At 50.1% G+C, this 15,255-nt stretch overlaps 6 protein-coding genes across 6 annotated transcripts; 2 read left to right on the top strand and 4 right to left on the bottom strand.

The window, feature by feature from the left end:
- Positions 1 to 232: 232 nt before the first annotated feature.
- On the bottom strand, positions 233 to 1,747 carry N7511_008047 (peptidylprolyl isomerase; the record flags this gene model as incomplete). Its single annotated transcript, XM_057130424.1, has 5 exons — positions 233 to 1,173; positions 1,230 to 1,316; positions 1,377 to 1,386; positions 1,446 to 1,510; positions 1,570 to 1,747. 5 exons carry the CDS (start codon positions 1,745 to 1,747, stop codon positions 233 to 235), a joined length of 1,281 nt encoding a protein of 426 aa, XP_056982207.1.
- Positions 1,748 to 1,807: 60 nt separating this feature from the next.
- N7511_008046 (D-aminoacyl-tRNA deacylase) lies at positions 1,808 to 2,620 on the bottom strand (the record flags this gene model as incomplete). The annotated part of the gene is made up of 5 exons (XM_057130423.1): positions 1,808 to 1,939; positions 2,008 to 2,234; positions 2,291 to 2,333; positions 2,385 to 2,563; positions 2,614 to 2,620. 5 exons carry the CDS (start codon positions 2,618 to 2,620, stop codon positions 1,808 to 1,810), a joined length of 588 nt encoding a protein of 195 aa, XP_056982206.1.
- A 502-nt stretch (positions 2,621 to 3,122) lies between these two features.
- Positions 3,123 to 5,047, top strand: N7511_008045 (CNOT2/3/5 family protein; the record flags this gene model as incomplete). The annotated part of the gene is made up of 3 exons (XM_057130422.1): positions 3,123 to 3,377; positions 3,442 to 4,919; positions 4,987 to 5,047. 3 exons carry the CDS (start codon positions 3,123 to 3,125, stop codon positions 5,045 to 5,047), a joined length of 1,794 nt encoding a protein of 597 aa, XP_056982205.1.
- A 1,464-nt stretch (positions 5,048 to 6,511) lies between these two features.
- N7511_008044 (uncharacterized protein) lies at positions 6,512 to 7,334 on the top strand (the record flags this gene model as incomplete). Its single annotated transcript, XM_057130421.1, has 3 exons — positions 6,512 to 6,514; positions 6,577 to 7,013; positions 7,091 to 7,334. 3 exons carry the CDS (start codon positions 6,512 to 6,514, stop codon positions 7,332 to 7,334), a joined length of 684 nt encoding a protein of 227 aa, XP_056982204.1.
- A 1,004-nt stretch (positions 7,335 to 8,338) lies between these two features.
- N7511_008043 (uncharacterized protein) lies at positions 8,339 to 10,406 on the bottom strand (the record flags this gene model as incomplete). The annotated part of the gene is made up of 2 exons (XM_057130420.1): positions 8,339 to 9,336; positions 9,434 to 10,406. The coding sequence occupies 2 exons, from the start codon at positions 10,404 to 10,406 to the stop codon at positions 8,339 to 8,341; spliced, it is 1,971 nt and encodes a 656-aa protein (XP_056982203.1).
- Positions 10,407 to 11,090: 684 nt separating this feature from the next.
- Positions 11,091 to 13,941, bottom strand: N7511_008042 (uncharacterized protein; the record flags this gene model as incomplete). Its single annotated transcript, XM_057130419.1, has 6 exons — positions 11,091 to 11,480; positions 12,035 to 12,376; positions 12,441 to 12,767; positions 12,820 to 13,294; positions 13,345 to 13,498; positions 13,548 to 13,941. 6 exons carry the CDS (start codon positions 13,939 to 13,941, stop codon positions 11,091 to 11,093), a joined length of 2,082 nt encoding a protein of 693 aa, XP_056982202.1.
- Positions 13,942 to 15,255: the final 1,314 nt, after the last annotated feature.

Here is a 15,255-nt window from a genome sequence, read left to right as displayed (position 1 = left end):
GCTAGATAAACAGCCACCATGGCACGGGCTTCCATTGCCATTGTTGTTGCCAGCTGCGCACAGAACACGAATAGGATCACGCAGAAGACTACACCAAAGGTGTTTAACAGTCAAGTTTGTTGCCAAGGGTTTGGATGTTATGTCATACATCTTGGGTCATTGGGGACACATGGAGACCACGTCGTGAATCATGATAGAACAAAGGAAAAGAATTTGAGCCATAAGCAGAATCTTAAGAGAAGAACTTCTTGGCAGCAGCCTTATCCTTGGCTTCGCGATCCTTGACGGTCTTCTTCACCTTGGCGATCTCGTTGATGATACCGGCATCAGTAGGAGCAAGCTTCTCAGCCGCCAGAAGATCCTTGAGCGCGGCATCCTCTTCCTTCAGACCCTCGTGGGCAACAGCACGGCGGAAGTAGGCCTTGGCCTTGTCAGCATCCTTGGCTTGGGCAGCATCGCTGACCTCGAGCGCATAAGAAGCCCAGCTTTGAGCTTGACGGAACTTCTGGAGCTTGTTTGCGAGCAGGGAGGAGTTGGAGTGCAGGGTGAATCGCAGAGCCTTCATCTGCACGTTCAATTCCTTGGGATCGTTCTCAGCGGGCTCGGGGAATTCGTTGAGATAGCGCAGACCCTTCTGATACTTGTCAAGGCCGAGGTTCAGATCTCCACTCTTGAATGCGGTGTTTCCGAATCCCTTCAGGTCAGAAGCAATCTTGAAGCAGAGCGGGGCGGAAAGCTCTTCGCCTTGGTGGTCATCGGTGAAGTCCTCGTATGGGTCGCCTGTGACATCTTGAACACGCTTGGTCGCGTTCTCGTAGTCCTCTCCGGACAGCTCACCACAGTCCTCCACGGTCACATCGGTCATGGGCTTGTCGGACTGGGTGTTCATGTTCTCGATCTTGCGAATAAGACTCTTGCCGTTGATCACCTCACCAAACACGACGTGCTTGCCATCGAGATGAGGGGTAGGAACGGTGGTCACGAAGAACTGGCTGCCGTTGGTGCCGGGGCCGGAGTTGGCCATGGAGAGGAGGAATGGACGGTCATGCTTCAGGTCGAAGTTCTCGTCGGGGAATTTCTCGCCGTAGATCGACTCGCCACCGGTGCCGTTGAATGCGGTGAAATCACCACCCTGGATCATGAACTGCTTAATCACACGGTGGAAAATTGAGCCTTTGTCGGGGTTGCGCGGTTAGCCCATGCTCAATGGCGGGGTATCGGAGACATGCCTTTGTAGGTCAATTCTTTGCCCTGAGTACCAATGCCCTTCTCACCAGTGCACAGGGATCTGAAGTTGTCCGCGGTCTTGGGGACCACTGTTGAACCTGTTAGTTTTTCGGGTTGTCGAATTGGTGAGCGCGAAAATCATATCGTACCATCGTTGAACTGCGCGACGCCCCATGTTAGCTGCGGGTTCGACTCGAACAGAAATCTGAGAAACTCACAAGCTCGAATGCCACTCGGCCGAGCTTATTGTCGCCGACTTTAATGTCAAAAAAGACACGGGAACCTAGCTTGCGGTCAGTACTGCAACCCATCCGGGTAGATCGGTGGATCCGGCAGACGTACGCTGAGATGCCATGGCGGGGGAGTTGAAGAAAGCAAAGGTGGAGAAGAATACGGAGGAAAGTAAGTTGAGGAAAATTGGTGGAGGAGGAAGATGTGAGGCGCGTTGTGGGGGAGATGGTTTTGGTGGTTCAGGAAGCTTCCATAGCCGCTGCACCTCTCGAGTCATGGATGTCTTCATTGGGGGGTATCAACTATACTCATTATATACTTCTATGTCTATTTTTTGGTTTATTCCCGCTTATTCCAGGAGTTCAGCTGGAATTTGAAATTCAAACGTCTGCTTGATCTCCTCCTCTTCTTCGGGCTTTTTATTGTTTTTTGGCTCCTTGGGCTCCTTCTTGGGCAGGTTGGTGTTGATTTCGATGGTGACCTGTATGATATCCTTGTCAGTATGGATCCCATAGCGGCGAGGATTGGAGCCAGGAAGGCAAAATGTACCGCCGCATCTTCACTGCGGTAGTCTACACCCACCGGCCCGTCATTCTTCAGTTCGACCTCCATCATGGCCTGGAAGACGCCGTTTTTTACCCGGTCTGGGATGTAGGTTTCACGCATCTTGTCGTAAAAGTGATCATAGACCTTTCGCGCTGTGTCGGGTGTGGCTGCATCGTGAAAACTAGGCTTGTTGCCTTTATTCATCTTGGCATAGAGGGTGAATTGGGAAACTAAAGCAGACATTAACGTTAGTAGGCTTTCATACAATGGAATTCTTCTCACATACCACAGAGTACTTCTCCCTCAATTTCTTGAACATTGCGCTTCCACTGCGACAAGTGTTAATTTGCCACTCATGCATTATAGTTGTAGTGCCGCACCTGTGACCCATTCTCGTCTGGCCAGAATTTGGCTTTCAACACCTTATTCACCAGGTTCTCTGCTTCCTTCTCGGTATCATCCTGACCAATGCCAGCAAATACTAGCAGACCCTTGCCAATAGAGGAGACTAGCTCTGAATCGACACTGACCGACGCCGATTTAACTCTTTGTATCACGACTAGGCGGGGAGTCAGCGTGCTATTGTAGATGAAGTTGGAAGACTCCAACCTTTCATGGTGCAAAATGAGGAAAGGGAAACTGTAGGGACTAGATAAATGGGCAATGTCAGTCTGAGAGTGCAGGTAGTGGGTATATTGCGGAGAATCTGGGGCGCACCGAGAAATAACGTGGGGAGCACAATGCTGTGCCTAGCTAGACAACTGCAAAAGCCCAAAGGTATGACTCGTAGCGTGTGACTCGTCCCAAAAGAAAGAAATGCAGGTGTTGCCTCAAGTTGTGTTTGGAGGAATCCCGCGTTTCCTCCCTCGCCTCTCCCCTCCGCCCCTCACCGCCTTCCGGATTCTGCAACCACGAAGCTTTCCACCCCAGCGCGGAGAGGCATTCTGCGATCCAGTGTTAGCCCTTCATTGTCTGCGTCTACGACTTTGAGTCTGTTCCTGATCCCAATTAATTTGATTGCAATCTCCCAACTGTGGGGAGTGCAAACAGCCAATCCGTCCGCTTTTACCGCATCAAAATCCCGCCTGGAGACGCAGTCCGCTCCCACCGAATCCATAATGGCGTCACGTAAGACGCAACAAGAAATCGACAAGACCTTCAAAAAAGTGTCAGAAGGTATCCAGACGTTTGAGGGTATCTACGAGAAGATCCGCCTAGCCACAAATCCCACGCAACGGGATAAGCTCGAAGACAACCTGAAGCGCGAGATCAAGAAGCTCCAAAGGTTCCGTGATCAGATCAAATCATGGGCAGCTGGCAATGAAGTCAAGGACAAAGCTCCGCTCATTGAGCAGCGGAAGGCTATTGAAGTGGTAAGTATCGTGTTGAGGTTCAATGCGGACCCTTCTTGGGTCGGTATAGCTAACCACCTATCAGTGCATGGAACAATTCAAGGCAGTCGAAAAGGAGATGAAGACGAAAGCCTATTCGAAGGAAGGTCTATCAGCAGCATCGCGACTCGATCCGAAGGAGAAGGAGAGAGTCGAGTGTTCCGAGTTCCTCTCGGGGATGGTCGACGAACTCCAACTCAAGATCGAAGCCCTGGAAGCCGAAGAAGAAACCCTCCACGCACAAATGAAGAAGGGCAAGAAGGACACAAAAAAGGCAGACCGAATGGCTGATGTTGCGCATGTTACAGAACGACATAAGTGGCACGTGAACAAGCTGGAGTTCCTCAATCGTTCGTTACAAAATGGTAACCTCGAAGTCGGAGCTGTGCAAGACCTGAAGGAGAGTATCAAATACTATGTTGAAGAAGGAGGTAGTCTAGATTATTCCGGTGAAGACGAGACTCTCTATGACGATCTAAACATCGAAGACGTTGAGGCACAGTTCGGCATGGGCGGAGATGGTGATCGCGTGTCCTCACAGGATGCTCAATCCATTCACGACGATGAACCTGAACCGAAACCCAAAGCTAAGCCTGAGACCCCAGCACCGCGACGACCATCAACACAAATGAAGTCGCCGTTGCCTGTCCTTGCTACCCTTCACCCCTCCGCTTCATCCAGTGCCACTCCGGGCATGAAGCCCGCACCGCTCCCTACCCGTCCGCCAGGTGAGACTCTCAAGTACGCCTCCGCTGCGGCCGCTGCAGCTGCCAGCGATAAAAGTGGTGTTGGCATCTTGCCTCTTCCCCCACCGCCGGGTCTCAGCCCAGCCCTTTCCGTGGCCATGCCTATATCCAAGCCCTCTTCTACTGCCTCACCCATTGTGGCGCCCGAACAGCCTGTTGTCAAGCCAATAATGACCCCAATCACTGCTCCTGACGAAATCAGCTTTGTTCGATCCAAGACACCGGCCACTGCAGCAGCCTCAAGTGTTTCATCGCCCACTCCCGCAGATAAGAGCGCAACCACAAATGGCAAGACTGAAACCGAAAGCACAGATATTGAGGAGTCGATCTATCATCTGCCTCCAGGTTTGCAAGATCTCGTTCAATCATTTGATGTGACTAAGGCGCGAGCAACGGCAAACCCTTCGCCGTCAGTGCAACGCCTACTGGCAGCATCATTGACCACCTGCCCGGAAGCAGGAGATGCTGAAAAGCCTCGTCACTACAAGCCCCAGAACCCCTACAGCACACCCCTCTACTACCCACAGGAACCCCTCTCCATATTCGATGATCCCCGGCTGTATGACACGGGCAGAATTGACACCGACACGCTCTTCTACCTCTTCTACTACCGTCAAGGCACCTACCAGCAATACCTCGCTGCCAAGGCCCTCCGCAACCAAAGTTGGCGCTTCCACAAACAGTACCAAACGTGGTTCCAGCGTCACGAAGAGCCCAAAAACATCACCGAGGAATTTGAACAAGGCACCTATCGATTCTTCGATTACGAGAGCACATGGTTAGTTCGGACCTTTCGGCCATCCCAGCGTCTATTACAGGAACTTCACGCTTACGAACATGCACAGGATGAATCGGCGCAAGGCTGATTTCAAGTTTGTGTACAAATACCTTGAGGACGAGTTATAACGCGATCTTCTTACAAGAAACCCCTGTGAGGTTCCTCGGGTAGGACCTGGATTTGAATTTGCCTCTGGGTAATGATTAGACTGGGAGACTGGAGGGAGGGGGACCTGGGCAGGGGGGGAGGATTGTGTTGAATGGATTACTGTTATGTTCTGTTAGTTCTGTTTACCTGGGTGGATTGGGCAATGAGTGCAATGAACACGGCAGGGGGGAGTTTTGATTCTCAAGGATGTTTGATTGAAGCATATGTAATATGAGAGAGTAGTCGATTGTACACCAATAAACAGGTTATGCAGTCTGCCTTGCTCGGAACCGGGGGTCCGGTCTTCCGTATCCCGTGATCAGATGCACAGAAGCCACGAAGAACAAAGGACGAGGTCCGAGAGTCATTCACTTTCCTCCCTTTTGATTACTTTGATTCCTTGGTATGCATGTGCTGTATAGTGTACTTACTGTACGCCCGGAATCATCCCCGGCACTACTTTAGTAGACATGTGACGAATCGCTTCACCTTTCCCCAGCCATATTCCACTTCCAGGCAGCCAAGACGCTAGAGTGCGGGATTTTCTAGAAAAACGAGCCAGGGGCTGTGCGACCGCATTATATCATTTGCGTCGATCTGCGACCCCGGATTGGAGAGATCAAGTTCGCAAGGCTGCGTGGATCCCTACTCGGCACAAGAGTCCCGAGTGGGATACGTCAAATGAACACAAACACGAACATCAGCATGAACAGGGCCAGCTGCGAGGGTATGACCTCGAATTGCCCACGTTGGACATGGACTCGACCTCGATCCAATGCTCCCCTCGTATCCGTCCGCCAGGACTCGACCACCTTTGCCAACATGAAACAGCAAACATGCGGCTAATGTCTGATGACGCCAGTAGGGGCTAAGCACCTCTATGCCGTCAGACCGCGAAAAGACGCTAGAACCACGCTAGAAAACACACAGAAACCTGGTCCACAAATCAGAAATCACCCTGCCAGCGATGAGGGGGCAGATGCAGGTCTGTCTGCACAGGCTGACCGCTTCCCTGATCTTGCAGCTTATCGCGAGGCTGTATTGGCTGAGACATGAGACTGTCCTCCTCTTGGCCCCCAATCATCGTCCAAACAAAGCGGCTTAAGGGGCCGCTAGAAGCACCGTAGAATGTCTTCCCGTTAGACTGAAATTCCCGCAGCAAAATGGGCGGGGAGGCTGTGTGCTTTCGTCCACTCTGCTTCGAGAGGTCTTCTAGAAGCCATTCCCACGGCCATTCACAGAGGGCCAAGCGCACACTTGTCCCGTGTTGGCGTCTTGGGCTAAAAGGCCTGATATTTAGGTCACGTAGAAACATAAAAGGATGGGCACGGTACTCTTTGAGAAACATTTTCCTCGTACACTTGTATACGGAGTACATATTCCGCCCCCAAACAGCCACTTTTAAGATTTCCAATACTCAACAGGATTTCCACCGGCGTCTCATAATGGTAGGCGAAGCTTGACGTGCATAGTATTCTAGATTGCTGACTTTCCTGTGTCTTGAAAAAAGGCTGGCATACCAATTCCTTCCAACCACCGGGCTCTTTCAGCTTTCTCGGATCCCTCTCTTGACATGCAATCCCCCTACTACCCAGACTCTTACTCCTCCTACTCCTCCTCTCCAGGCGGCATGGACTTTTTCTTCTACGGGTCTCAACCCGTCTACGATTCCCTCTGCGATCTCGATCCCATGAGTCCCTTCCCTATGCAAGAGGTCGCCGCTCCAGATGTATACAACATCACCAGCTCACCCTACTACCAACCCACACACGAATTTCCTGTCTTTGAGCGCCAGACCATGCCCCAGAGCGCATCCAGCTGCGCCAGCAGCTGTGCAAGCAATAGCTTCAATTTCCCCGGCGAGGAGATCGCCCTGCCCAGCTACCCCGTCAGCGTCAGCGGCTTCGAATATGAATCGGGTTCGGACTCACCAGCCCCCGCTTCCAAGTAAGTCTATACACTTTCCCATGTCTCCTGTATACATTCCACGAGAATCGCACAGCTAACATCCTTTTTCTTCGTAGACCTGCCAAGCCATTCGGATGCGACGACTGCGGCAAAGCCTTCACTCGCTTCGCAGACTTGAAGCGCCACCAGTCCAGCGTTCACTATCCTGTCTTCCGCAATTGTCCTGTTGATCACTGCTCGCGCAAGGGCAGCAATGGCTTCCCGCGTCAGGATCATCTGGTCGAGCACCTCCGCTCGTATCACCACATGAACGTCCCCAAGCGGGGTGGCTGCAAGCGCGCTGCGAAGGAGATCTCATGATCGTCTGTGTTGCTTTGCTTTTGCGCCCGTCTGCTTTTCGCTTTACGAAATTACGACTTTGCTTTTAGATTCTCTTTGGATTCTTCTTGGTTGATTCATCGACATGTTCGCTTACACTAACTATATTGCATTCCGGCTCTGCATCGCGTCCTGTATAGAAGACTTGCGCCTTCTTTTCCTGGCCACCTTTTTTCTGGTGGTTTATTTTTTATTTCTTTCTTTGGTTGACTTGATGCTTTTTGTGAGCTATCGGCTCCTGGCTTTTCTTTGGACGGGTACAGCGTTAGATGAGATATTGCCTTCTTGGGCTCTATTATGAATGAATATCAACGATGACGATTATTATCCACACACAACTAGGGGTTTCGTGCAAGTTTTTCAACCCAATTCCACTAGGATTACGTTTCACTTTCTCAATTTGTTTACTGGGCCACTTTTTTGCCTTTGCGCCATTCCATTTTTCTGTTCCCCTTTTCGGGCTGAGGATCTGCAAGAATTCCCTTAGTGTTTTTTCCTGAGGTACCTGCAGGAGTAGATACTGTATTATCGATTGCACGCTAGCAAAGTACTTGCAGGACTGCATTGCAGCCATGGTTCTAGAGCACACTCGCAAAAGTGGCATCTTTGGCGACGAAAGCATGCTTTGGCTAGTTCGGATCCTGGGGTCCGGGCCTAAGTGATACCCAACAAACAAAGTTAAAATATAAAGTGACAAGGATCAATTGCAGATCTAATTCTCTCCTATCTCATCCTTGAAGTATCTGTAACCCTGCACTACTCCCTAAAAGGTCGAAACACGAGACACCACCGCATGCTTTGAAACGCCGACGCGATCACCGCACTGTAGATCATCACACCCTACAAGCCTGAGCCCAATTGATATCAAACAGGATGCAATTGGCTCTGATCCCGTATCAGTCAACTTAACCGTACACTACTACAGTGGTATACCTTAACTGCATATCAATCCAACGCCAATCCCACACCCTCCCCTACAGTAAATTCTAAATAGCAGCCCCATCCTCCCAGATCGGATCCCGGCGATCATACTGATCCCAAGCAGCACAATTCTCCTCGCTAGATCGCGCATAATCCCTCCAATCCAGATCTGAATCCAAATCCCGGCTCAAACCCCCATTCCTAGCCCCATCCCCATGAAACAAATCCCAAACCTCAGACCCCCTCTCAACAAACTGCAACGCAAATCCTTCCTCCAGATGCCACCCAATATGACAATGCATCAACCAAGCCCCAGGATTATCTGACCGAAACGCCAGCACGAGATGTCCAAGCGCAGGTAGGAGCGCCGTATCGCGCTTGGGGAGGGACCCTGCAGCATGATACCATGTGTTTCCATTATCATTTCCACTTCCATTTCTATTCCCCATTTCAGGGCCCGAGTCCGTCCGTGTCGGGGGCCATTCCCAGTCCCCTGCTCCCTGTGCAACTACCAGGAAATCATGTCCGTGTAGGTGGATTGGATGAGGGGCTGCCATGGTCGTTTCTATGATGACGAGGACCCATGTGTCTGGTTTTGGGAGGGCGAGGAGTGCTGTTTTGTCGTCGTTTGTGTTCCATTGGTCGCGGTTGTTGGGGTCTGTGTTGCTTAGTTGGAGGAGGGTTGGGTGGGACCAGTTCCCCTGCATGGATGTGCCATTTAGGAACCATCTCCAAACTGAGTTTGTGTTGAGGGATTTCGATACGGGTAGGGTTTCGTTGTAGAATTGGGTAGGGGTTGTTAGGTTGAGGGGGGTTGAGATGAGGGGGATGAGGTTTGATGGGGGTTCGTCTTCGCATGTGTCGGGGATCTGGTAGGCTGTTGTGTTTGGTAGGCTTGCAGGTGAGTGTGGTGCTGAGATGGTGTTGTAGTAGATTATTCCGTGGATGTTGTTTGATTGGTCTTGGTTGATGGATGAGCAGGAGAGTTGGGGAACTCCGCGTAGCCAGAATGAGTCTGCTGTTTTGGCTTGGTTTTCTTGGACTATTATGTCGTACCGCTGTCCTGTAAGTTATCAATGGTGAGATGATGTGGTGTTGTTAGACTGCATGGTTTTGTTTTTGGTACTCTGGAAGGATGGGACGGGGGAGTGTCTACCTACCAATTGCAATGCTGATCACTGTCGTATTGTACGGTTGAATAGGAACAAAATCCGCAGCAATCACCGTCAGCGTATGATGGTCAATACTGAATTTGAATTGAGTATCGCAAGCCGTGTTCGTCACACGAAGCCGATATGATTTTCCCCGAATGAACGTAGTATTGAAGCGATGTCCCATCTGGGCTGGATCATCGTCGTCTCCAAAGACGTTGACACCATTGATAAGCCCATTATCCAGTTTTGGAGACACACCCGCCTCGGCTACAGTCCAAAGCTGATCGACCGTGTTGATATCCCAGTCGGAAAGCAGAAGAGCATCCACATCCTCATCGTAGTCACTACTAGCAGGCCCATTGATAATGACAGAACCGAAAACGCCTTCCCATGTTTGAAGTCCAATGTGTGAATGATACCATGTCGTGCCGTATTGCTCTGCTCGCCATTTATAAGTCATGGTATTTCCCGGGGCAATGGGGCACTGTGTGACAGAGACGACACCATCCATGGGGTTTGTATAGTGCTGTCTGAGCCCGTGGATGTGCAGGCTTGTTCCGTTTTGAATCGTGACTGGGAGACTGTTTCGGAGGTGAATTATCACTGTGTCGCCCCAGTCTGCTTCAATTGTTGGACCTGGCAATGAGCCATTGATGGTGAGTGCCCATCTGGGTCGTCCGTCTGGTGCCAGTGTTGCTTGGTTTATCTCTAACCAGAATTCGCGTGTGACACCGGTGTCTGGTGTTGTTATTGTGTAGTCAGTGTAGATGTTGTATTCGCACCATTGTTGTCTGGTTGTTGGCGTGTTCCCTGTGCAGGCTTTGAATGTTGGATTTTCCTGGCTGGGTACTGACTGAATTTGAGATTTGGGCAGAGACACCAGAGCTAGTGGCTCTTTCTGAGGAGGTAATAGGCCAGCTTTGATGCTTGTAGCTGCGAAGACAAGATAGCACAGCTTGTACAGCGAGCTTCGTTTCATACTAGCAGATATCAACATGAAGCGTTCATAAAAGAGTTGCCACTAAAGCTGTGTTATCCTCAAAAATATCACCTTCAAATTGCACATAGACAGCTCCAGGATCTGGGTTATACGACATGATACTCGCGCTCCCCAGACACATCGTGGCTGGTTGAAACTCAAAGATTCACGGGGGAGCCTGATCCGAGAACTCGTGCCTGGAACTTAACCCTATAGGTCAGGTTATAAGATAATGTAAGTTGCTATGCAGAAACCACGCTTGAAGCCCAGGCTGCATGTCAATCATAGCAAGTGTATGAAGAGCGTCAGCAATCGGAATCCGTCGGAAATTACCTGCTAGCATGGCGTCAAGGAGTTTGGAAACTCATCCGAGTTGTTGTATGCAATATCGTGCTATTTCGATCATGAGTTTTACTCGCTCGAACCGAGACAATGGTTTGGTTTCAATTCTATGACGGCGTTTGAGTCAGCCTTTCAAGACGGTCAGGACAGGACTACAGTACTGTAACTATTATTATTTTCGATTGAAGAGCTAACATAGACAGAAAGTCCTGTAACAGAATCACCAATAAAAGCCGTCACTTTTTTTTGCAAGATAATCATATACAAGAAACACCACATAGCCAATTCAACCGCTGAAGAATAAACTCCCCAAACACCCTATTGTAAACTTCATAAACAAATTCACTTCCCAAAATCAACAAAATCAGAAAAACAAACTCCAACAACCTTGCCATCAACTAACTCCACCCCCTCCTCCTTCAACCTGATCATCTTTTCCTCGGAAAAAGACCCAGAAGCCTTATGCCCATCAACCTTCCACTCTCCCTTATACCCACCCAACCGCCCATCAGCAGCCACAACGCGATGACAGGGGACCTCTGGTGCAAATGGATTAGTCCGCATTGCATTTCCTACTGCGCGCGCACTGGACCCGAGATACTTGGCCATGGCTGAGTAGGTTGTCCAGCGGCCTGGCGGGACAGAGAGGAGGGTGCGGTAAACACGACGGCGGAAGGGGGTTAAGGTTGGGTGGAGGGATATTCTGTGCAGGTATTTTTTTGTGTGAGTGGGCTTGGTTTGGGGGGTTCTTGGGTTGCTTTTTTTATTTTTGTTTGGGCTGAAGATGATGCTGATGATGGTGAGGGTGATGGCGATGATGATGGGCGAGCAGTTTGTGATGCGGGGGTGACTGCCATTTCTGCTGCTACTTGATAGAATTGTTTTTTGGGAGTCTCAGCTTTGGTTGTTCAGCTGTAGGAGCTTGTTTTGGTGGCCCTGTTGGCTTGGTGTTGGTTTGGCTGGATTTGTAATTAGCTGGGAAGGAGGTCATAGGGTGACGCGGTAGGACGCGTCGAACTTGACACTTACCACGCTGATAGGCTTGAATGATGGGGTTTTTCCTGGTCGTATTTTACTATTGCTTAGATATTTAAGAAGAAAGAGAAGAAAGAAGAACATTCGAAGTGTTATAAAGTTCAAATGAACGGGTGTGCCAGAAGTGACCAATCAGATCACTGAGATGGAAATATACGTGAATCATCTAACCATCGATGGCTTCATGCCGTGTCTCGTAAATAAAATAATGAAAATACACCACATCTAACCAGAGTTTAAGCGCGATCTACGTGCTCAGCTGCAGTGGTGCTATCATCCATCTTGGCAGCCGCAGTTGCAGCAGCAGCGCCAATGGAAAGATGCTTACCAGTCTCCGGGTCCACGACACTACCCTTGCGACTGAGCGCCTGGACCATGCCCGGGTTCTCAGCCTTGAGGCGCGCAAAGTTAGCCTCTGCGTCCCAGCTCCAGGGTGTCTTTGCCGCAAAGAGGAGATCCATGTCTTCGAGTGTGCGCTGGTTACTCTCGGGGTAGAAAGCCCAGACCATGGGGATCGTGATCACATTGCTAGCGGCAAAGACATAGAGGGTCTTTTCGCCGATGGCATTGAACATGACGGGGCATAGGAGAGTCTGTGGTTGTCCGCGTTAGTTTGTCTGCTTCAGGGGATATACCGAGCTTCAGGTGACCACTTACCAGCCATCCGTTTCCAATACTCCATCCCACGACACCAAAGGCATTACCTCGGGCGCGAACAGCTAGAGGGAAGATCTCTGCGGGGTAAACCCAAGGCACGGTCAACCATGTAGCACCGAATGTGGAGGTGAAGATGAAGATCATCGAAGCCGCGGCTGCACCATACGAGGATGCTTTGCCCATTTGATCAGCCGCTTTCGCGTCAATGGCAAGTCGAGAAAATCCACCTGCGAGGAACATTGCAATGCCCTGGACCACAGACCCCCAATACAAAGTCCATCGGCGGCCGATACGGTCCAGGGTAAAGACACAAACCAGAGTAGCAAACTGTAACCTTTTGTTAGTCCTGGTTCATCTTCTACTTGTTCTTAAGACATACCATGTAGAACACATTATTCAATCCACTGATCCACTGACTCTTCGTCGAGTCGAATCCAGCAATGCTGAAGATAGTCGGGGCATAAACGGTGACACCGGCGATTCCAACCCATTCCTGCATAATCTGCAACCAAACGACCAGCTGCACGCGACGTCCGATGTGAAGATCACCGGACTTGTAGCCAAAGAGCATGGACAGATACGAGTTGCCGTGAACAACGGTTTTTTCCATCTCAGCGATACTGAGAATATCCTGGAACTCGGCCTCTGCGCGGAGGAGGTCTTCGCCGCTAGATCCACGCAAACGCTGGAGGATGTAGCGAGCCTCGTCCTCTCGGCCAACCTTAACGAGCCATCGAGGAGACTCGGGGAAGAACCAGACGACAGAGAAGAGGAGCAGCAAGAAGACGATTTGGAATGCGATGGGGAATCTCCAGCGGAATGCGGATTCTCCGTTGTCGATGAAAGAAAGACCACTGTTGGGTGTTAGACAAAATTCTCCCAGGAGAGATAGAGTAGCACGTACAACTCAAGCCAGTAGGCCAAAACAACACCGAAGATGTTCAGTGTAAATTCAATAGCAATAAATTGACCCCGAGAAGTGTGTTCAGCTGTCTCGGTAGCCCAAACCGGGACGATAGCATTCAGAATACCAGTTCCGATTCCATTAATCAACCGAGCTGCCGATATCAGGTTCTATTCTTTCCCATCCAGTCTTGAATCACTTACCACAAATCATCCAAACATGGTTTTGAGCAGAGCACTGCAGAGCCGCACCCAAAACGGCCCAAGCAGCTCCAATAGCAATCGTCTTGATACGACCCATGCGGTCACCAATCCAACCACCAAATAAGGCACCGACAAGAGTTCCGAGATAGTACACTGAAACAATTCCACCCTGTAGCAGAGAATTCGTGACCACCGGTGTCACTTCACCATTTACCACCTCAGTATGACCAAAGCCCATCAGGTCAATGTAGTCTTTAGCGTTGTTCACGCCGGACATCATACCCTGGTCATAACCGAAAAACAGAATAGATAGTGCAGCGACACAGTTGATGCCAATGAGAAGCTGACGCTTCTCCAGCTTATGGACAACATTCCATGACGGAATTCTGTCCATCTTGCTTATATTTCGAGGGTGATTCAATAATGATTGTAGACTGGGCGCATCACAGAGGGCCGACTGATAGTAGGGCCGGGAATAATAGCAGGAAAAAGTGGTCAAGCAAGAAACACCCGTCTTTGGAAGTCTTATAGTCCGGAAAGGGGATGTATGAAAAGGCCCAGACTGGCAATTCAGAAGCGAGCACAAGAAAAACCGGAAATCGCCAGTCCAAAATGGCGACCCGCAGTATTTATATCTGATCGCAGGGTCGGCGCGAGTCCGAGGCAGAAAGCGTCACTTTTTCCCACGGGGATCGGCCCACAGAAACCCCAGAAAAGTAGGGAACGACACCTCCGATACGGTTACATCCCGGCGGGACACAGCCAGAACTGTGGTCTCGCCGACTCATCGGGGATTACGGCGAGTAGGCCGAATTCAGGGCGCCCTTAGTGTCACGGCGGGGGCTTTTCTCCCCCTGGAATCGGCAATCCGAAATCACACGAGAGCGGCACATTTGGGCCAAAGGGGGCTTGAGCCCAATGGTAACCCTGGATTTTATTGGCAGACACCTCGGTTCCACTCCGGGGAGGACTTTCTGCGGGGATTTCGGCGTTCGACCTGGCTTTGCATGTCTCTCTTAGGCCGGTTAGGCTAAACGGGTGAAGATTCTCGCGGGTGTGGGGGATTCCCCAGACTCCAAATTCGGTGACATCAGAACCCCAGAGTTGAAGCGTGATAAGATGCTGTTGTAACTGTCGACAAAAGTCAAAGTGTAGACGTTGGAAATTCTCCGATGTTCAAAATTTTCAAGCCATTTTGTTCCCAACTTGACGTCGATATCAGTCTTCCGCCTGAGGCTCAAATTGAAATTTGCCTCAAAATGGATCAGGATTCCGGCAGTACGTGCATCCTTCAAAGTGAATTTTCTAACTAATTGATAGCCCTCAAAATGGGACTTGTTCAACTACATTCCTTATGCTCTCTCATCTAATATCGACATTTGCTTTGCTCTCTCGATGAACTCCCAGCCTTCTTCTATTGTCACACTCGAAGAAATCCTAAGTGCCAAAGACCCATGTCCGCATAGTATGGGAGGCTGCAAAATCCTAGAGATCAACGCATTAACTATATTGAAAGTGGGATCTACGGTTCAGATGGGAGAAGCAGAGGCACTATGTCTTTAAAGTCTTAATGCTTACACAATCACTGATATCGGATTCATTTTGATGGCTAAAATCCCTGGTATTCCTCTGGAACAATGCTGGAAAGATTTGACCCAGGATGCCAAAAATTCCATTGTTCGACAACTTGATGGTTTTATTCGGGAGT

Source organism: Penicillium nucicola (genome assembly GCF_028828085.1).
Source record: "Penicillium nucicola strain IBT 29836 chromosome Unknown utg000008l, whole genome shotgun sequence".
Classification (NCBI taxonomy): domain Eukaryota; kingdom Fungi; phylum Ascomycota; class Eurotiomycetes; order Eurotiales; family Aspergillaceae; genus Penicillium; species Penicillium nucicola.
Note: the sequence above shows the minus strand (reverse complement) of the source record. Positions and strands in the feature narration are given on the sequence as shown.